The 17856-nt window shown below is 41.1% G+C and overlaps 4 protein-coding genes and 1 long non-coding RNA gene across 8 annotated transcripts in view; 1 reads left to right on the plus strand and 4 right to left on the minus strand.

Annotated features, from left to right (window-relative positions):
- LOC118420320 (poly [ADP-ribose] polymerase tankyrase-2-like) overlaps positions 1–1443 on the minus strand; it is a 19783-nt gene extending 18340 nt beyond the window's left edge. Inside the window, exon 1 of the mRNA XM_035827088.1 lies at positions 1293–1443. Within this exon, the coding sequence (XP_035682981.1) occupies positions 1293–1374 (82 nt within the window). The 5' untranslated portion in view covers positions 1375–1443. The remainder of the gene's footprint in view (positions 1–1292) is intronic.
- A 738-nt stretch (positions 1444–2181) lies between these two features.
- LOC118420328 (poly [ADP-ribose] polymerase tankyrase-2-like) lies at positions 2182–6709 on the minus strand. The gene is made up of 5 exons (XM_035827104.1): positions 6155–6709; positions 4509–4685; positions 3826–4000; positions 3385–3504; positions 2182–3003 (listed from the first exon to the last, which is right to left on the minus strand). Exons 1-5 carry the CDS (start codon positions 6234–6236, stop codon positions 2820–2822), a joined length of 738 nt encoding a protein of 245 aa, XP_035682997.1. The 5' UTR covers positions 6237–6709; the 3' UTR covers positions 2182–2819.
- A 394-nt stretch (positions 6710–7103) lies between these two features.
- LOC118420317 (poly [ADP-ribose] polymerase tankyrase-2-like) lies at positions 7104–10872 on the plus strand. Of its 3 annotated transcripts, none has more exons than XM_035827079.1 (5): positions 7104–7258; positions 8025–8219; positions 8737–8896; positions 9858–9977; positions 10171–10872. In XM_035827079.1, the coding sequence occupies exons 1-5, from the start codon at positions 7177–7179 to the stop codon at positions 10568–10570; spliced, it is 957 nt and encodes a 318-aa protein (XP_035682972.1). In that variant the 5' UTR covers positions 7104–7176; the 3' UTR covers positions 10571–10872. The 3 variants fall into 3 exon arrangements, 2 of the variants coding, with proteins under 2 accessions (XP_035682972.1, XP_035682973.1); XM_035827080.1 differs by having other exon boundaries at positions 8746–8896; XR_004831726.1 differs by lacking the exon at positions 7104–7258 and adding an exon at positions 7470–7616.
- Positions 10873–11223: 351 nt separating this feature from the next.
- On the minus strand, positions 11224–14559 carry LOC118420319 (ankyrin repeat and SOCS box protein 8-like). 2 transcript variants are annotated; one of them, XM_035827086.1, is made up of 5 exons: positions 14315–14559; positions 13568–13759; positions 13059–13233; positions 12663–12776; positions 11224–12257 (listed from the first exon to the last, which is right to left on the minus strand). In XM_035827086.1, exons 1-5 carry the CDS (start codon positions 14547–14549, stop codon positions 12056–12058), a joined length of 918 nt encoding a protein of 305 aa, XP_035682979.1. In that variant the 5' UTR covers positions 14550–14559; the 3' UTR covers positions 11224–12055. The 2 variants fall into 2 exon arrangements, with proteins under 2 accessions (XP_035682979.1, XP_035682978.1); XM_035827085.1 differs by having other exon boundaries at positions 11224–12251; positions 12657–12776; positions 14315–14557.
- An 815-nt stretch (positions 14560–15374) lies between these two features.
- LOC118420335 lies at positions 15375–16559 on the minus strand. The gene is made up of 2 exons (XR_004831729.1): positions 16472–16559; positions 15375–16352 (listed from the first exon to the last, which is right to left on the minus strand). It is a non-coding gene; the product is annotated as an uncharacterized LOC118420335 (long non-coding RNA).
- Between the last annotated feature and the right edge of the window lie 1297 nt (positions 16560–17856).

Consider the following 17856-nt stretch of genomic DNA (forward strand, 5'->3'; position numbering starts at 1 on the left):
CAGAAAGAAACAACACCCCGACTCCCGGATTCGACCCCGCGCCAAACCCGGGCAGCCGGATCACAAATCGAACGTGCAAACCGTTCGGCCATAAAGGCTTAAGCCGTTAGGCGTCTTCGGTTTAGCAGTCCTTGAACACCACTGTTACACTACTCCCCCTTTTCTTTTCAAGATTCGTCCTCGAATCTCCGAGATCGACATCCCTGTGTGGCACATACTAGCCTGTTAATCACAGGGCCGGCGTGGGAACCAGTGAAACAACCAGAGGGGCGAGTAAGAACAGAAAGAAACAACACCCCGACTCCCGGGATTCGAACCCGCGCCAAACCCGGGCAGCCGGATCACAAATCGAACGTGCAAACCGTTCGGCCAAAAGGCTTAAGCCGTTAGGCGTCTTCGGTTTAGCAGTCCTTGAACACCACTGTTACAACACACACACTGACACACACACGAAAAATATGACAAAAGCCACCACTCCAGTGCGAAGTAGAATAGGCACACATTACAAAGCTTGGACATCATCGATATATGATAAGCCTACATCATGAAGTAGGCATTTTCATGGAAGGAGACTCCATGGATAATTCCTCTCACAGAGATCAGAACGCATTTGCGGCGACAGGAATTCTTGGTGATATGTCAAAGAAAAAAGCATGAAAGGACCCGAAATTGAAAACAAAACCATTCTGGACGTTGTTATGTAAATCGAAACAATGGTTGAGACAAGGACTGTTTACAATTTCGTGGCCTTACCCTTTGACATATTACCTAGAATTCCTGTCGCTGCACATGCGTTCTGAACTCTGTGAATTGTGATGCAGAAAAGTGGTCCACTACAGGGTCCTACAGGTGTGCTCGACTTTCCTAACTCGCATGTGAATTGTCTGCATAGCAATGAAAGGATCAAAAGGTGTCAATAGCATGAATAGGGCACTGTACTTCACACTTGTATGCAAACCTTTATCAACTAATTTACGTTGAAGAGATTGAATTTACATCTTAACGTTAATGATCTACCGATATGCAAACTCAACTCTGCGAGGAAAAATTTACTTTATTTCTGCTGCACACTAAAACATGCAAACAATTGCAACACTTGTAAGATAGAATAACACGCAATTGCAAATACCAAGAAGCTTTTATCCTTGCAAATACTGGGAGAAATTTCAGAAAACTATAGAAATACCATACCAGTCTATCTATCATATTCACGGGAGCTGCGTTATTATAACGGAGGAGTGATCTATTCTTTCATAATTCATGCTTGAAGAAAGATTCAAATCTGTGCTTACCAGCTTTCAAAGCCACCTCAACGCCTCGAAGCGATCCGTGCATGGCAGCAACCAACAGAGCTTCGTTAACATTTACCGCCATAATATTTTCGTTAGGACCGCTGTTACTGACACCAGTGCGTGCGTGCCGTCTGAACTTCGTTTGAACTGAAGGAGCATGGGAAATGTTGTCACGTCAGCTATTGTCATGTCACGTGAGCTCATGATTGTTACTCTCCAAGCAGAGGTTAGGCTCCGGCTGTTTTTGTTTTTTTTTACAGTTTTTTAGTCGTTTTTATCGGGCTTTCATTTTGTATCTTGCTATGTCAGAACCTGTATGGCTGGCGTACTTCAAGAAAAATGACAAAATAGAAAGCCCAATAAAAACGACTAAAAAAACGTTGAAAAAGCAGTCGGAGCCTAACCTCTGCTTGGAGAGTAATGATTGTCTCATGGTAGACCATGGGTAGACAGAGAATGTACAAGTTCAGAAGAATTATAATGATAATAATAGGATTACCTGTTTATGCAGGTAGTAATCAATGCAGGCTTTTCGAACATTGCATGAGATTAAATAACTTTATTTTGCTGTTTATAATCAAGAATCATGTATTTATTACTTCAACTACACTGGCTTGTACTTAACATAATCCTGGTTGTCCATTGGTTACTATAGTCAGCCTAGTGCTTCAACATTCTGATGAAAATAATCTTTATTGCAAGTTCATGCAAACAAAGTAAAGCAGTGGTATACATAATTGTATACTTAACAGAGACGGAAAATTAGATTTATTGATAAATCAAAGGGGAAATAATGTCTAATACAGTACTCTTTTATCTATCATCTGATGTGTTTCAATGTCTACCAACACTATGAAAACATGCACACACACATTGGAGTAATGAAATAATTGAGGCTTGAAGAAGGGTTTGGAAAAAAATTGAACATGTACAAGTGGTTGCCTTGACACAAGGATAATGATTTATTTACAGGTATGGCGACTTGGCTGTTGTTAAACTAGCGATGGTAAAAATGTACACAACTACTGAGCATCAATACATACATCTATACATATGCATGTAATTGTGATATACTAGCAGGGTAAAAGCTAAAACATTTTAGAGGTGACTTGATTCTTTGACATACTTAAGTATTAGATCAGAATGAAAAGGAAATGTCATTACTGCAAAAAGCTCTTGGTAAAATCTATTTGCCTATGTTGCACTTTTAAAACTGTTTCTTCTATAAGATTAGCCAACTTGAACGAGGTTTTATAAAACCCAATGACCTTTGTGACAGAATACTCTTGAGAAAAAAAAAACATTTTTTTTTACATACAAAGACGCCAACATCATTAACCATTGTGAGAAATAGCTAAATGCTCCTGACTGGCAGTAGATCTAATACGACATTTATTTTGTAGTACATTTTATATGGCTGTAGACGCAGTATGTGCTCAACAGTCAACAGATGCACAAAGTTGAAATGTGAAGAGTTTGTTTGTTTGTTTGTTTGTTTTATTAGGATCTACGCATGGTTTACAAGTGCTACTGCTCGAATACCCTTTTCAAGCGACGAAACCACCCTACGGTAAGGGCCAGGTCTGTCGCATCGGCCGAGTACACGTCATGCCCACAGCACTTCTTGTGTCCGACAGACCAGTGTTGTATCTGACAGTCACGGCTGCAGTAGCGGGTCAGCTTGCACTGAGCACACAGCTTCAGGGTTTTCCTGTAGAAGATGTGAAAGATACGCAAGATATTCGGGGACTGTAGAGTTCAGATAAAAGTTTTGAAGCCACAGTACAGCTATCAAAGAAATTTTGCCTGAGATGGAAACATGCCTTCTTTGGAGTCAGTAACAATATTATATATACATATATATAAGCATTGTAATCTTTTGTCGTCAACTGAAAGTTCTTTTGCGTAGTTTGTCATAGTCTGGATAGACTGACTGACAGAGAGAGAGTGATAAGCAAAGTGGAAAAATATAGTATAGGAGAAGTTTTTCAAATGGAAACATAATTTCTGTTGGTCAAATAACAATGTCTGCACATATCATATGCCTGATGACAAAGAATGGTCTTTTTAGACAAAGTGAAGCAAAACCTACCTGTAGCCTGGTTTGCCACATTTAGGGTTGCAGCATCTCAACAGCTTGGACTCTATAGCCTCTTGTATCAGCTTAATACTCTCGTCACAGCGATCAAAGTTTCCGTCTGGTATCCCCAACCTAGTGCAAAGGTGTGACCCATTTAGGGAACCGTTAGTACACCATGTCAGTACATAGCTAAATAACTGTGAGGAGAATGATGACTATAACTGCGAGTGTGTGTGCGTGTGGATTGCATGGTCTACAAAGATCCAACAGCTGCAATACATGGTTGACATCAGGGTTCTTGCATGTGGATCGCCGGAACAGTGCAAAGCATGCATCATCCATACACATTAACGTTAAGATTCGAACACAATGCTTTATTTCAAAGTTTGTCTATCAAAGAGACAATGGATCAATACTTGATACGATAATCCGAGAAAAAGATGTGTAACTTACCTCTGGGCCTTATAACCGTCTGTCAAATCAGGTCTTGCTCCGAGCTCAATCAGCCGCCGAACTGTGTCGACATGATTGTTGGCACATGCAGTCATGAGTGGTGTGTTCTTGAAGGCGTCACGTACGTCTAATGTTGCACCATGCTGAACCAGCAAGTCCACTATCTCTGTCCTTCCTGGGTTGGGTTTTAGGCAATAGTTACTCAAGCAAGTGGATAAAATTTTGAAATGGTCAGACGTTTCATAATTAGGCAGCATCTTTTGCCTTTCGAACTTGAAGTTGCTTGACTAACTGTTTACCTTACACGTGTAACGGTTATTATAAACAATTTATTTTTAACGAAAATCAGCTGATGGGGATAGAAGTTATTCTCCAATTAAGCAGAGGTTAGGATCCAGCTGCTTTTTGACGTTCTTTTTTAGTCGTTTTATCAGGCTTTCTATTTTGTACCCTTTCTTGTTGTGTACTAGTACTCCGGCCGGGGGGAGGGGTATTCAGTCTAAGTGGCACTTTTCAGTCCAATTTTACAGTCTGCAACTTGCTAATTCTGGCCTGTAGACCATCTCTTAGCCCACATATTTTTTTCATACTCCCCTTATGCAAATTAGCTTTAGGATGGCCATAAAACAGGAGGGGCGAATTACATCTCATTCGTAACTGTCTCATTGGCCCCACAGACCTACCTGCATCCGCTGCAGAATGAAGAGGAGATAATCCACCCACTCCTCTCTTCACCAAAGAGGCCCCCTTGCGGAGCAGCAGTCTCACTATGTCTACAGGTCCCTTGTCGCAAGCAATGAACAATGGTGTACATGGCGGCAGGCGTACGTTTTCCGGCTGGTAGAAGTCAACTTCTGCACCTGCGTTTGTTGATCCATGGTTACAGTTTAGTAAAAACGATTAATCACATGAGATCTAATATCGTTTAGTTGATTTTTCAAGGAAGTGCATGTAGCAGGCATTTAAGAGACAATCACTGTCGTTAACTGTGATGCAGATAAATAAGCTCTTTCACAGAGGTCAGAACGCATGTGCGGCAACAGTTATTCTAGGTGATATGTCAAAGGGTAAGGCCCTGAAATTGTAAACAGTCCTTGTCTTGGCCATTGTTAAGATTTGCATAACAATGTCCAGACGGTTTTTGTTTTCAATTTTGGGGCCTGATTACCCTTTAACATCTTACCTAGAATACCTATGAAGGTAAGAATACCTGTCGCTGCACATATTGGACTTTACTTTTCAGCCACAGATAAAGTGAATTTGAAAAGAATGCTTGGACTAGTTGATTATTCAGATGTAAGCTACTTGATAAAGATTTGCATACACATACACATACACATGCAAAGTACAGTATTATAAGACCTTTGATCCTTCCCTGATGCAGATAAAGTGGCCAAAAACAGTATTGCTGCACTTTACTTTTCAGCCACAGGTCGTATGTGAATTGTCTACAAGGAAAGGCTGATTGGATTAGTCTTAAGACTTGTGGCTAGTTGGTCAAAGGCATCCAGGAGCCGTTCTTTAGTGGCTGTCAGGGTCCAGGTTTCTGCGCCATACATTAGGATTGACAATTGAATTGCGAGGAGCTTAAGATAAGCGTTGCTAAATTGCAAGGGCCTGGAACAGCTGCCATTCGGTGCTAACTCAGGTGACCTCAATACGACAGCAATTACCCTAGTTTTGAACCACTTACACTGGGAAGGAAGGACCCCTAGTCTTTTTCGTAAGTGTGGTGGGTTCTTTGCCCTATCTGAGGGAGGGCCCTAACTGAAGCAAGGTACTCTTTTCTCTACCCTAGTGAAGGGAGGAAAGTCGTGTTAAGAGCCCTTCCCAAGCGCACAAGATCGTTGGCATATCAACTGATTCGGACCCAGAACCTATGGGTTATGTAACGTACACGGCTCCTTCAAATACAGCTCCTTCACACACTGCCACTTCACATACAGCTCATTGACATAATAACACACAGATCCTTCAGACACAGCTTATTCATTGAGCACAAACAACCCCTACTGCTAAAAACAGCTTTTGTCCCAATGGGCTTTCGTAGGTCCAAGTAGCCTGACGTGATAGCCAGCCCAGGTAGACAGCCAAGGTAGACAGCCCAGCCTTTTCCGTAAACCCATGGCGAAATGGACCAATGAATTTGTTCTGAGTATCGTCCATTCACAAGTTTTCACATAATGAATCAGGTCCAGGTTCAGGTCCGGACCTGGACCTGATTCTCTGGACCTGAACTGGACCTGAACCGGACCTGGACCTGAATTTTCTGTACCGGTACCCACCCCTACTCGTGATGCTTGGAGAAAGAATTCAAATCCGTGCTTACCAGCTTTCAAAGCCGCTTTAACGCCTTCAAGTGATCCATGGTCCACAGCAACAACCAGAGCTTCATTCGCATTTTTCGCCATCTCCCTAAAACCTCCTTGGTTAGGACCGCTGTTAGTACTGAGATATATTTGTTGAATCAGTCGTAAACAAAATGGCTTTTATCCATTTCGGGGGTTACGGGACCCCCATGAAATAGTGTAATCGTCGGCAGATGGCTGTTTTGGGCTTACAGGACCAATCCAATAGCTCTGGTCAGGGGGGTCTATCTCTAGGCTGGCTAGAAATTCTTGCAAATACGTTTGATGACCGTGGACAGAGTGTGTTAGTATTTGAGTGTATGGTTTGAAATTTTAAATTCTTGATATAATGACACATTTGTATCCTCCACTTTCCCATAGGATTAACACTTCACATGTATTTCACTGGGAAAAGTGTTGTAACTCTGTTGTCCCCCGGGAGTAAGTGAAGATAGCAGCCAAACGCGAGACGCACACACCCAGACGCGCGAATGATAGCAATGTCTTCGCATATTTGTGCATCAATCAATAAAAAAGAATAAGAACATGTACATATGTATAGAAAAATATTATTTACGTTATCTAAATAAAAAGGTGTAGCGATAGAAATCTTCTTTTTTAAACATTTACGTTCTCATGCTGCTCATATGACAACAGCCCACGTGACAAAACAACCGCTTCATTTCAAGCACGTCACCGGAACGTACTGCGCCTGCGCGAAAAGTATAGACATGCTAAACCCCCGGTTTACCAAAGGGCCGCATTTAAGAAAGTACGTGCGTATATAAGGGTAAAACTCCGTGTACGTTTTACACGAAACCATGTCTCTAACATATACTGTGCAACAAGCGAGATTTTAATGCAATGTTGACCAAACCAAGCCCCAAACTACCAGGGTTTGCGCAGGCGCAGTACGTTCCGGTGACGTGCTTTCATTTCAAAGAGTCTCAGTCAGTGTCAAAACACACGTCAAAAGGGGTCCGACATCGACAGTTCTTACGGAATGGAGGAAACTGTGAATGAATCTCTGTTGGCTGGGGCTGAGAGCGACTCACTTGAAGGCATTGAAGCGGCATTGGCAGCTGGTAAGTCAAGCCAAGTCAACTTCAATTTTAGTTCATGCATGCTGGAATCGATTGACAACCCCCCCCCCCTGATAAAATCCTTGCCTGGACCCCGCACCCCCTTACCTGGATACCAGCAGACTCCGGCCCAACTTACTCAGGGGTCCTGTTGTTGAATTTCCTTGGGCGATGGTTTGGCCCTAGAGCCGGGGTATAACTTATAACTTGTAATATAAGCCCAGGAAACAGTCTGGCAATCAGGGTCTAATCAGGGGCCCGCTGTAGATGTTCCCTCGGGGTATGCCAGCCTTAATAGGGCCCAGGGGTTAGCCTGAAAATTATGGGCCCTGAAAACAATCTGCACTAGACTGGCATCCAGGTTTGTGTATAGTACGCGATCTTTTTCCGAGTATTTGCATCGGGTGGTTACGAGTTACGCACATCTTTTAGCATTTATGCAATTTGTTGTTTTACTTCACTTCACTCTGTAGTGCTGTTTACATTGCCAATCAAGGACCGTTGCAGAAGTGCAGCGAATGATTCCGCTCAGAGTTGGATTAGAAACATGACTTGAAAAAAGACGATTATTCAAATGTAAATTACAAAACAACATGCATTAAAGTGTGAAGTAACACCTTTTGATCAGGCTATTTTTATTTTTAAATGCAAGCTCTAGTACACTGTCTCTATTGTGGGTCACTTTCTTTAGCAACAGAGTGGTGCCAAGGTTTTGATTAAATCTTGCTTGTGTCATCCATTTTTCTTATTCATGGTTCACCAAACGCAGGTGCAGACATTGACTTTAATCAACTGGAGAACTGGAGCCCAGGCGAGGATGCAAGCTTAACACCATGTACGCCGTTGTATGTTGCCTGCCTCAGGGGGAATGTAGATGTAGTGAAACTGCTGCTCCGCAAGGGAGCGTCTGTTGGGAAGAGAGCCTTGGGGGCGTCAGTTCCCCTTCATGCAGCAGCATCCAATGGTAGGTTACTTCAATTTCAAAGTTCATAACAAATGCTTCAGGCTTAAAATCAGAAATAGATACTACTTTTCATTGCGAAGTGTTCAGTCACGCTGACATCTGATTCACAGCTAGCCTGGTATCCAGACTTATTCATGTCGCATCATTGGATCATGGCCAGGCCATCCATTTGCAAAACAAGTATTAGTAGTACTTGTACTTAGTAATAGAAACAAAATATGTGCATACAACATTACAAGTACATGTATATACTTATGTCGGCTAAGAAGTGTATAGGCAATGTCAAATATTCCAAAGAGAATAACTGAAGAAAGAATAGACTGATTTTTTGGCATTGATGCACCTTAGGCATGCGAGCTGTGTATGATTATATGCACATTAGGAAATTTCAATGTTTTCTGGACATAACTGAACAACGGGCTCTAGTTATTCACAATATTTACATTTTTTGCATGTTACTTTGTGAATGGCAACAATTTCCTGATATGTATTTTTGTGTGTCGCAAATCCAACCTAGGGCATACAGAGATAGTGGAGTTACTGGTGCATCATGGTGCAACAGTAGACATACAGGACCCCTTCAAGAACACACCACTCATGGTTGCATGTTACCGCAACCATGTTGACACAGTTCGGCGACTGATTGAGTTTGGAGCAAGACCTGATTTGACTCAGAAGTAAGTTTCACTCATTTCTATCAGAATATGTAAGAATGAACGATTGCTACATCAATGAAAAATGGAGGCATTGTTTTGGGTGTTTATGTCCTTGTGTGTGTATGTGTCTGTGCTTCTACTTTCTAATTCTAGCCATTTGTTGCTAGCTTAACTTAGAACAGCTGGATGGATTGTGGATAAGTGTTGGGAAGACGAAGAGCAAGGGAGGTTTTTGGCCCCTACTGTTTGACTTTCGTACTGCAGTAGAACTTCCATTTTTGTACCCTTTTGTCCTAAAGCAAAAAGTATTGTAGCTTTTGACTCCCTAGCAGCCTGCTCTGGAACTGCAGAGGTGGATTTGTTAAAAAATTTCAATACGGATAACTGGGCAAAGGGAAGACAGGTTCCTATGATAGTCCGCATGTAGGTAGCTTAAACAGAGATATGTACAGATAGATGAAAGTCTTGAAGATTATGACTATTTGCATAGCTAAAGAGGAAAATCCGGTGTTTTCCATGACTTGATTATGTGCAACATGTATAATTATATGGCAGGTGGAACATTGACAGATAACAATTGTGCAGCAAATATGGGCCTTATTAATATTAGTTTGATTTATATGAGATAGAGGCAAAAGTGTCATATAAGTGGTGAATGATAGAAATTTCGTACTTGTGTCAAGTGTAAGCTAGTTAAAGCTGCACATAACCATGCAAATATTATGTTTATGCATATGTAATTGCAATATTTCATGGAGGTATGAGGTCTGCAAACTTCCAAATGAAGCTGGGCTTGTGTTTCTTTCTATCTTCCATTGTGTGGGTTGGGGGGGTGGTGTGGGGTGGGGTGGGAGTGTTTACATGTATGTATGCCAGATGTCATTACATCATTTAAACTTTAAAGCATAAAAGGTACTAGACCATGAATGCCATAGAAAAAGCATATACACGTATTCCCTAAATGAGTCTCACTTTTCACCAGGTTGGGGATAGAAGATGAAAACCGTGACTTTGCAGAAGAAAGTGTAAAGCTGGTACGAGAGGCGAGGAACTCTAAGCTGTTGAGATGCTGCAACCCTAAGTGTGGCAAACCAGGCTACAGGTAGGTTTTGCTGCTGATGTTTCCATCTTTGATAGATTTTTCCTTACCATTCTTTTCTCATCTTGTGTGCAAATGATCTAAATTTAAGTTTCTTACAAGTCAATTGGCAAGTTTCTTCTTACAAACCAAAAGGCTTTTTTTTACATTTGACCCAGTCTCTGTTCAGCATTTTTATCTGTTATAACTTCTGCAGGAAGACTCTGAAGCGGTGTTCCCAGTGTAAGCTGACCCGCTACTGCAGCCGTGACTGTCAGATACAACACTGGTCTGTCGGACACAAGAAGTGCTGTGGACAGGACAAGTACATTGATGAGGAACCACACCCCATGGAAAAAGCGGTAGTGTACTTGGTGGAAAATGACAAACAAAATGATTGTCATTATTGTGTAAATCATACATGTAGTCGATCAATCGACGGTACTGCTCCAACCATTAACACACGATGCATTATCTACTTGCTCACGATTGGAGAACGGACTTTTCGTCAAGTGTACAAGTTCTTTGAAAAATGTTCGTCTAGAATAGGATACAACAACACCTTGCAATTTGCTTCTATAGGTCCTACGTTGTTGGTAGTTTATTTGTTACAATAGTGCTTCAACATTGTTATTTTATTGCAGTACTCTTTTTATTTACTTATTCATCTGATGTGATAAATGTACCAACAGGATAGAACTTAAAAGGACGTTGATGTAGGTTAGGCATCCAGGTAATAAGATACTCCGAAAAGTAGTTACTCAAGCAACTGGATATGGTTTTGAAAAGGACGCCGATTTATTTCCACTTGCAAGTCGCTACTATAGGACATGTATTGTTGATTGTTCATAGCTATGTTCAGCCTAGTACTTCAACATGCTATTCTATTGCAGTGCTCTCTTTATATATCCTCTGATGTGCCAAATGTACCTACAGGAAAGGATAGAAGGATGCCTGTTTATGTCTACTACATAAGTCACTACTATAGGTCATGTATTGTTGATTGTTCATAACTTCGTTGGTTACTATAGTCAGCCTTTAGATGCTTTATTAGTATTACTAATATTAGTCCATTAGCTGACATTAGCCTAAGAATAGATCATCTGATTCTCTTTACTTCTTTGGAATAAACGTACTTTTCCACACAAGCCCTGCTTTTAGATGCACAGATATGCAACATTTGTGTCTAACTTGCACCTATACCTTTATATCCATCTAGTTGTCAGTATCTCAGTGAGAGAGAGAAATGATCAAAGATGAGCAAAAGATATGGGCAAAATCGTTACATGATTCATGAGCCTAAAATACTCATTGGTACAATTACGGAAATTTTTAAATTGCCATACCTATAGGGTCAACTTCATACAATAGTCCACCATCAAATTGAAAACAATTAGGTATGTATACAAGTGACTGCCTTGACACAAAGGTGATGATTTATTAACAGTTGTTGTTAAACCAACAATATTAAGTACAAGTGTACAACTGAAGGACTGCAGGGCACTTAAAACATGTAGATGTTACATATATATATAGTACTGCAGGTCATTGGATGATAATCAAAAACCACTGGCATGGGCTAGCCAAAAAATAGTAAAATATTGCAAGTAGGCATTGAATAATGTGCTTAGAGAATAGTGTCGGATTATGGTTTCGATTAATATAGGCTTATTCTTGTTACATTTTTTTCTAAAAATCAATATCACAAGCCTTTCCGGTAACTTAGATCTTCGACTGAACCTTCTTCGATCAGTAGACAGTTACTTTGATAAGATGAAACACAATTTAGCGAGAATATTGAACATAGTGCATGACTTCATTCTACGACGTTTGATCGAACAAGGTAGAAAAAAATGTGGTTTCTGCAAAGGTTGTAAAAAAAAATTAATTGCCCTTGTTGCACTTTTTTTACTTTCTTCTACAATATAAAACAAAATCAAAAGAGGTCTTGTAAAACCAGATAACATTTTGCGCAGAATACACATAGATTTTGCACAGAATATGCGTTTGAAAAAGCTTAGCACAACATTTTTACATACAAAGGTGCCAATATTACCCAGTCAGAAAAAGCTAACTGATTACATGTAGGATTTGCGAGCATGCTACACTTGGGATGGGTGTACTTGAAAGAGTACTGTCAGCAGAGACATCTTTCTGTAGATATCAGCTGTCTCTTCAGTGTACACGTCATACTGACAGCACTTCTTGTGTCCGACAGACCAGTGTTGTATCTGACAGTCACGGCTGCAGTAGCGGGTCAGCTTGCACCCGGCACACAGCTTCAGGGTTCCGGTTTTCCTGTAGAAGATGTAACAGGTGCAAATGCTGATCAGGGACTTGTTAAAAATGTCCTTTTGCAGGCTACAATAATAGGTAATATGAATAATAGGTGGAAACATTTTTCTTTGGATCAATACCCACGTTTGAACTTCAAAACTAGTAAAACCACTAGTATCCAACGAGGGGGGATACAAAGTTTGCCACATTTGGGATTGTGTTCTCGCCGCAAAAGCGCCACCTACATCGGCTACATATAGCGACGAGAAGCAGAACTCCAATTATAAGCTCTGAAGGAGGTGTCAGAGGGACATTGAAATATAAGCAAGAGTTTGATTGGCTGGTTTTGTAAAATCATTCTTCTATAGTCTACCAACCTGATGGAATTATTCTCGGTAGTGAAACCACCATCACTGCGAAACCTACCTTTCACCTGGTTTGCCACACTTGGGGTTGCAGCATCTCAACAGCTTGGTCTTCTTTGCCTCCTCTACCAGCTTCAAACTCTCTTCTACACGGGCACGGTTTTTGGCGTCTTCCTTTAACCTAGTGGAAGATGCGACTCATTTTATATAGGAAACTAGGCCAAGATATCAATGCATAGGTTCTCTAAAGCTATTAGCTAGTTTCAAGCGATACGTAAATTTCCAGGGCACATCATCTTTTTACACATGTGCGAGCGCGCGCACACACACACCAACACACATTTCTCTTCTCTCTCTCTCTCTGTGTCACTGAATGATAGAAACAAACAAAAGACGACGATTCTATCCTCCAGCTTGTCTAAATAAGTTTGTCTATATTTTGATGGAAGGACATGATACTTGCGTCTTGAATAAAGGACAATGGTCTAAATCTGGTCTTGCGCCGAGCTCGATCAGTCGCCGAACTGTGTCGACATGGTTGTAACTAACGGCAACCACGAGTGGTGTGTTCTTGTGGACGTCCTGTGTGTCTACTGTTGCACCATGCTGCACCAGCAAGTCCACTATCTCTGTAGACCCTACGTAGAATTTGCCGTACAAGAAAAAAATACTCATCAAACAAACGTTGTCAAGTATGATGTAACGGTTTAATAATAAGAACATTGAACTTTCCATAAATTGTTCGGCATGCTAGGTTGAAGAAACTTTGGACCCGTCTATATGCCACTAAGAAATACTAGTAGCACACACAAATTAAAGCTATCTAAAACTTAGTAAAAGACGTCTTAGAAACAACACTTACACAACACAGGTTATAGCAAGTAAATTTAGTTGTAGCTTAGTTATACCAACATGTTTTTCTAATAAATCAATACAAAAAGACATTTCTGGACACTTCTTGAATATTCCTACCTTTGGCCACTGCTCTGTGAAGCGCGGAAGATGTGGCCGCGTCTCTATGGGCCACCCACGCCCCCTTGCGGAGCAGCAGTCTCACTATGTCAACATGTCCCAAGAGACAAGTTATGTGCAATGCTGGGCATGCCGGGACGTGTGGATGTTTGGTGACATTGCTGAACAGGTTATAGAAGTCAATGTCTGCACCTGCAGATTTGATGAGGTAGTTTAATAAGATAAGTAGTTACAAGAGATTACGTGGCGTTGATTCGATCTGCGAAGGACAGTACATTTTGTACTTGCAAAGAGTCACAATATAAAGCTTGGACATCTGCGATATAAGCTATTCTATATGTTATAAAAATTTTTCAAGAGATTCCATGGATTATAAGTGTGATATAGAAAATGGTGTACTAATCGACTTTCCTAGTGAGTCCGAACTAGTATGTAAATTGTCTGCATAGCAATGAAAGGACCAAAGGGAGGCGCACTGTACTTCGCACTTGTATGCAAATCCTTCTGAACTAATTTACATCTAAATAATCTACCGAGCCAAACCCTATTTCCAAATTCAACTCTGAGAAAAAGAACGAACACGTAGTCGCAAATACTGAGAGAATTTTCAGAAAACTAGATAAAACCAACTATACAAATACCATACCAGTCTATCTATCATATTCAAGGGGGCTGCGTTGTTATAACGAAGGAGTGATCTATTCTTTCATAATTCATGCTTGAAGAAAGATTCAAATCTGTGCTTACCAGCTTTCAGAGCCGCCTCAACGCCTCGAAATGATCCGTTCATGGCAGCAACCAACAGAGCTTCATTTTCACTTGGAATTTCCGCCACGTCGTTGCTGCTGACACGTGTGCTGACGTGCTGCCTGAACCATGGCTCTAAGCTTTTTCGTTCCATGTCTGATCTAGTCTGAACTCCGTTTGAACTGAACTGAAGGAGCATGTGAAAAGGGTGTCTTGTCACGTGAGCTGATGGCATGTCACGTGAGCTGTTGTCTCATGGGTAGAATGAGAACAGTGTACTTCTCACTTAGCCTGGTATCCAGCCGTAATTATAGCTCCCGAGTCTCTTCTCTCCTCTTCGCAAATTACATATTGCCAGAGAGGAAAGAAGAGACTCGGAAGCTATATTACGGCTGGATACCAGGCTACTTCTCACTATGATGAGAACTACTAGACTGACTAAAATCGAGCTCCTAGCGGCCGGCCCTACAATTGCCGCCGCTCTAGGAGGGAGTCATTAACCCCAGCCAGCGAGAGATTGTGTAAACACAGGCTAGAATGAGAACGCTCAAGTTCAGAAAAATAATAACGATAATAGGATTACCTTGTTCAAGGGGCATTCCACTCCAGAGGCGTTATTTTCTGATAGATGATATTTTTGTGATACTAGTGCACCCGACTTTTCGCAAAGTTGGGTGTCTAAAATTTTTGTCTAGAGACCCAACTCTAGAATATTTGTCTTTTGGACAATAATCCTTTTCTTAATCCAAGTACGAAACGACAATTTCCTATGCAATACTAGTACATGGTTAAGCCGTGCAAAAGAATCATTAAAACAGTACAGAACATAACCGTAGACCTCCTTCTTATCATCAAACAGCAGATTTTCGAAGATTCCAGTCCCACTGATGACACAGATTCGTCTCCTTTTGCATATTTTTTGGACGCACTCATCCCCAGATTAGTACCGTTAAAACATTCCAAGGCCCTCCTTGGCCAAAAAAATGTTTCAGTGAACCAGTCAGTGCACAGCCCCCTTCCACCAAATGTCATACAATCCACAAGAGCAAAAATCATAATATTCATGAGCCAAAAACGACTTTATTACAATAATCCATGGTAAAAACTACACTTGAATATGTCGAAGTGCCCAGTAGTGGTTATTTATTCATAGACATGGCCGCTTAGATGTTGCAACAAGAGTGATGATACCATGGAATGACTACAGAACACCATTATTGCGCTTCAACACTTAAATTAATACAATGTATACGCATACGACAAGTCAGATTCATGTATCAAATGAAGACAGCACTGTCATACATACACAATTGTTGATAACACTGACCAATGGCTACAATGTGCAAACAGACATAAAAAGGCCTACTTATGATAACTTCCCTTAAACAAAGTCTTTAAGTGTTGGATAAAAGTCTTGTCACCTTAGAGTTCATCGGAGCCGTTACACTTGTGAAACGTCTTCTACAATTCCTGTCAAGTGTTTCTTTTACATATAGGTGTGCAATACCGCAAAGGGGCATTTACATCTACATGTATATCTTCTTACTTTCATACCTTGAGCGATTCATATCTCTGAAAAAAAAAGGAAGAGATGACCATCAATTCAATATATGTACTAGTACATCGTTTAGTGCTTAGCCTAAGGCTTTAGTAACATTCCACTTTCTTATGCTACATTTGATATATGCTGTAGCGGCCTCGAGTGATCAACAGGTCTTTAATTGTGTGGAATGAGAAGAAATAACATGCCGTCGCTGAAGATGCACAAAGTTGTAAAAATGAGTTTTTTCTCCAAGCTGGGGTTTAAGTCGAGGGACTAGTAGTAAAAATGGCCGGGAATTCTTTGACGGCTTGGCTAATATGTGCTTTTGCCCGGATGTGATTTTCCATTATTGAAACCATATTTTGGAAAGGAGTTGTTGCGGTGTACGCGTCATGCCCACAGCACTTCTTGTGTCCGACAGACCAGTGTTGTATCTGACAGTCACGGCTGCAGTAGCGGGTCAGCTTACACCCGGCACACAGCTTCAGGGCTTTCCTGCAGAAGAGATACAAGCTATTTAGGGGACTGTGTAGAATTAAGAAAACAACTTTGTCGATTTCGTCTATTTCCTTGTCGATAGGCTATATAGAAAAGACCGATAGAAATATACTTACTTTGGAGTCAAGAACAACATCTGCGCATTGGACGGATGGCAAAGTGTGCAAGTCGTCTCCGACAAAGTGGAAAAGAGATATTCTGAGGGTGGCTGAACCATCAGCAGCAAAACCTACCTGTAGCCCGGTGTGACAGCGATCTCTAGTGTGACAGAGATCACTAGCGTTTTCGCCCCCCTTTAGCGTTTTCGCCCCCCCCCCAGAGCAGCTGGCTACTTCATATTACAGGTGCGCCACCTGGTACTATACTGCACCTGGGGAGTAACGTATATGGTGTGTTACCTGGTACCTATATGGCACCTTATTACCGTACCGTAAGATGTCCTACCTCGAAAGTCGATACTATATTGTTCGGTGCAAACATGACATTGAAATGAAAAAGACAATTTTTGCAGCTGAGGTGGCATAAAAACAGTGCTACTGCGAACGTATAAATCAACACCGTCTATGGTACGGAATACGTCAGCTATATGTTTTCAATTTGTCACAGTGTTTTCTTTCTTGTGCTGGAAACATTTCCAAAGCACTAACAAAAACACACGTGAATAATAAACTCAGCACAAAAAGTTTGGAATATCAACTTTGGTTGATCATATTTCTGTTCTTTCTGCATGAATTTCAATGTATTATATATCAATAGAAAGCTTGTATGATTCCCTTTCCTATGGTATCAAACTCATTATGATTATAAACTCATGAAACAAGCAACAGGCCTGCTTACATGAGTGGGTCACTAAAAAAAGTGCCCAAATTTCCCTGCTTGTGTTCAACACTGTATCGTCCGGTTGGAAATGGCGCGTTTGTCAGGCTGTGATTCATGATCAATCAATCCTTTTTCATGTCACGTTTGGTATACAGAACATACGAGTTTGTTTTAGCACATTTGAGTAGACTATATCTGCCATTTTGGCAGTTGGATGGCCGAATCAAAGCGTGGAGGCGGTGAGGAGAACCGCACGCTTACACGGCAAGAATTAAGCTTTCAGCGTTTGATGTTGGAGGCAGCGTCATGGTGTATAACCGCCATAGGAAAAACAGGATTCGTCATTATTCCAGGCAACTTCAATGTGGTGAGATATAGGGACACAATCCTCCATCCAGTCGCAATATCCTACCTCTTTAAGATTGGACCAAATGGCATGCTGAAAGATAACAACACCCGTCCACACAGAGCAAGGACCATTGCAGACTACCTCCAGGATGCGATGTTGGAGTACAGTCTTAGGATGGAATAGCCTTCCTACGGCTTATGGCTAACACCTCTAGGTTCAAATTGTTTACCTGAATAAAGAGTAACAGTGGCTTTTACTGACATGTCCTGTTTATTCAACTTGCCTCCATTCACAAGTCAATACCAACGGAAGAAAATGAGCTGAATGGAGTGT

The sequence above is a fragment of the Branchiostoma floridae genome, chromosome 7 (genome assembly GCF_000003815.2).
Source record: "Branchiostoma floridae strain S238N-H82 chromosome 7, Bfl_VNyyK, whole genome shotgun sequence".
NCBI lineage: Eukaryota > Metazoa > Chordata > Leptocardii > Amphioxiformes > Branchiostomatidae > Branchiostoma > Branchiostoma floridae.

Coding starts and splice junctions, on each gene's coding strand:
- LOC118420328 (XM_035827104.1), bottom strand. CDS start 6,236: ATGGCGAAAAATGCGAATGAAGCTCTGGTTGTTGCTGTGGACCATGGA. Junction 3,505..3,825: donor GACGGTTATAAGGCCCAGAG/GTAAGTTACACA, acceptor CCTTTGCACTAG/GTTGGGGATACCAGACGGAA. Junction 3,004..3,384: donor TGTGGCAAACCAGGCTACAG/GTAGGTTTTGCT, acceptor CATCTTCTACAG/GAAAACCCTGAAGCTGTGTG.
- LOC118420317 (XM_035827079.1), top strand. CDS start 7,177: ATGGAGGAAACTGTGAATGAATCTCTGTTGGCTGGGGCTGAGAGCGAC. Junction 8,220..8,736: donor TCATGCAGCAGCATCCAATG/GTAGGTTACTTC, acceptor AATCCAACCTAG/GGCATACAGAGATAGTGGAG. Junction 9,978..10,170: donor TGTGGCAAACCAGGCTACAG/GTAGGTTTTGCT, acceptor TAACTTCTGCAG/GAAGACTCTGAAGCGGTGTT.
- LOC118420319 (XM_035827086.1), bottom strand. CDS start 14,549: ATGCCATCAGCTCACGTGACAAGACACCCTTTTCACATGCTCCTTCAG. Junction 13,234..13,567: donor TCACAGAGCAGTGGCCAAAG/GTAGGAATATTC, acceptor AATTCTACGTAG/GGTCTACAGAGATAGTGGAC. Junction 12,777..13,058: donor CATTGTCCTTTATTCAAGAC/GCAAGTATCATG, acceptor ATCTTCCACTAG/GTTAAAGGAAGACGCCAAAA.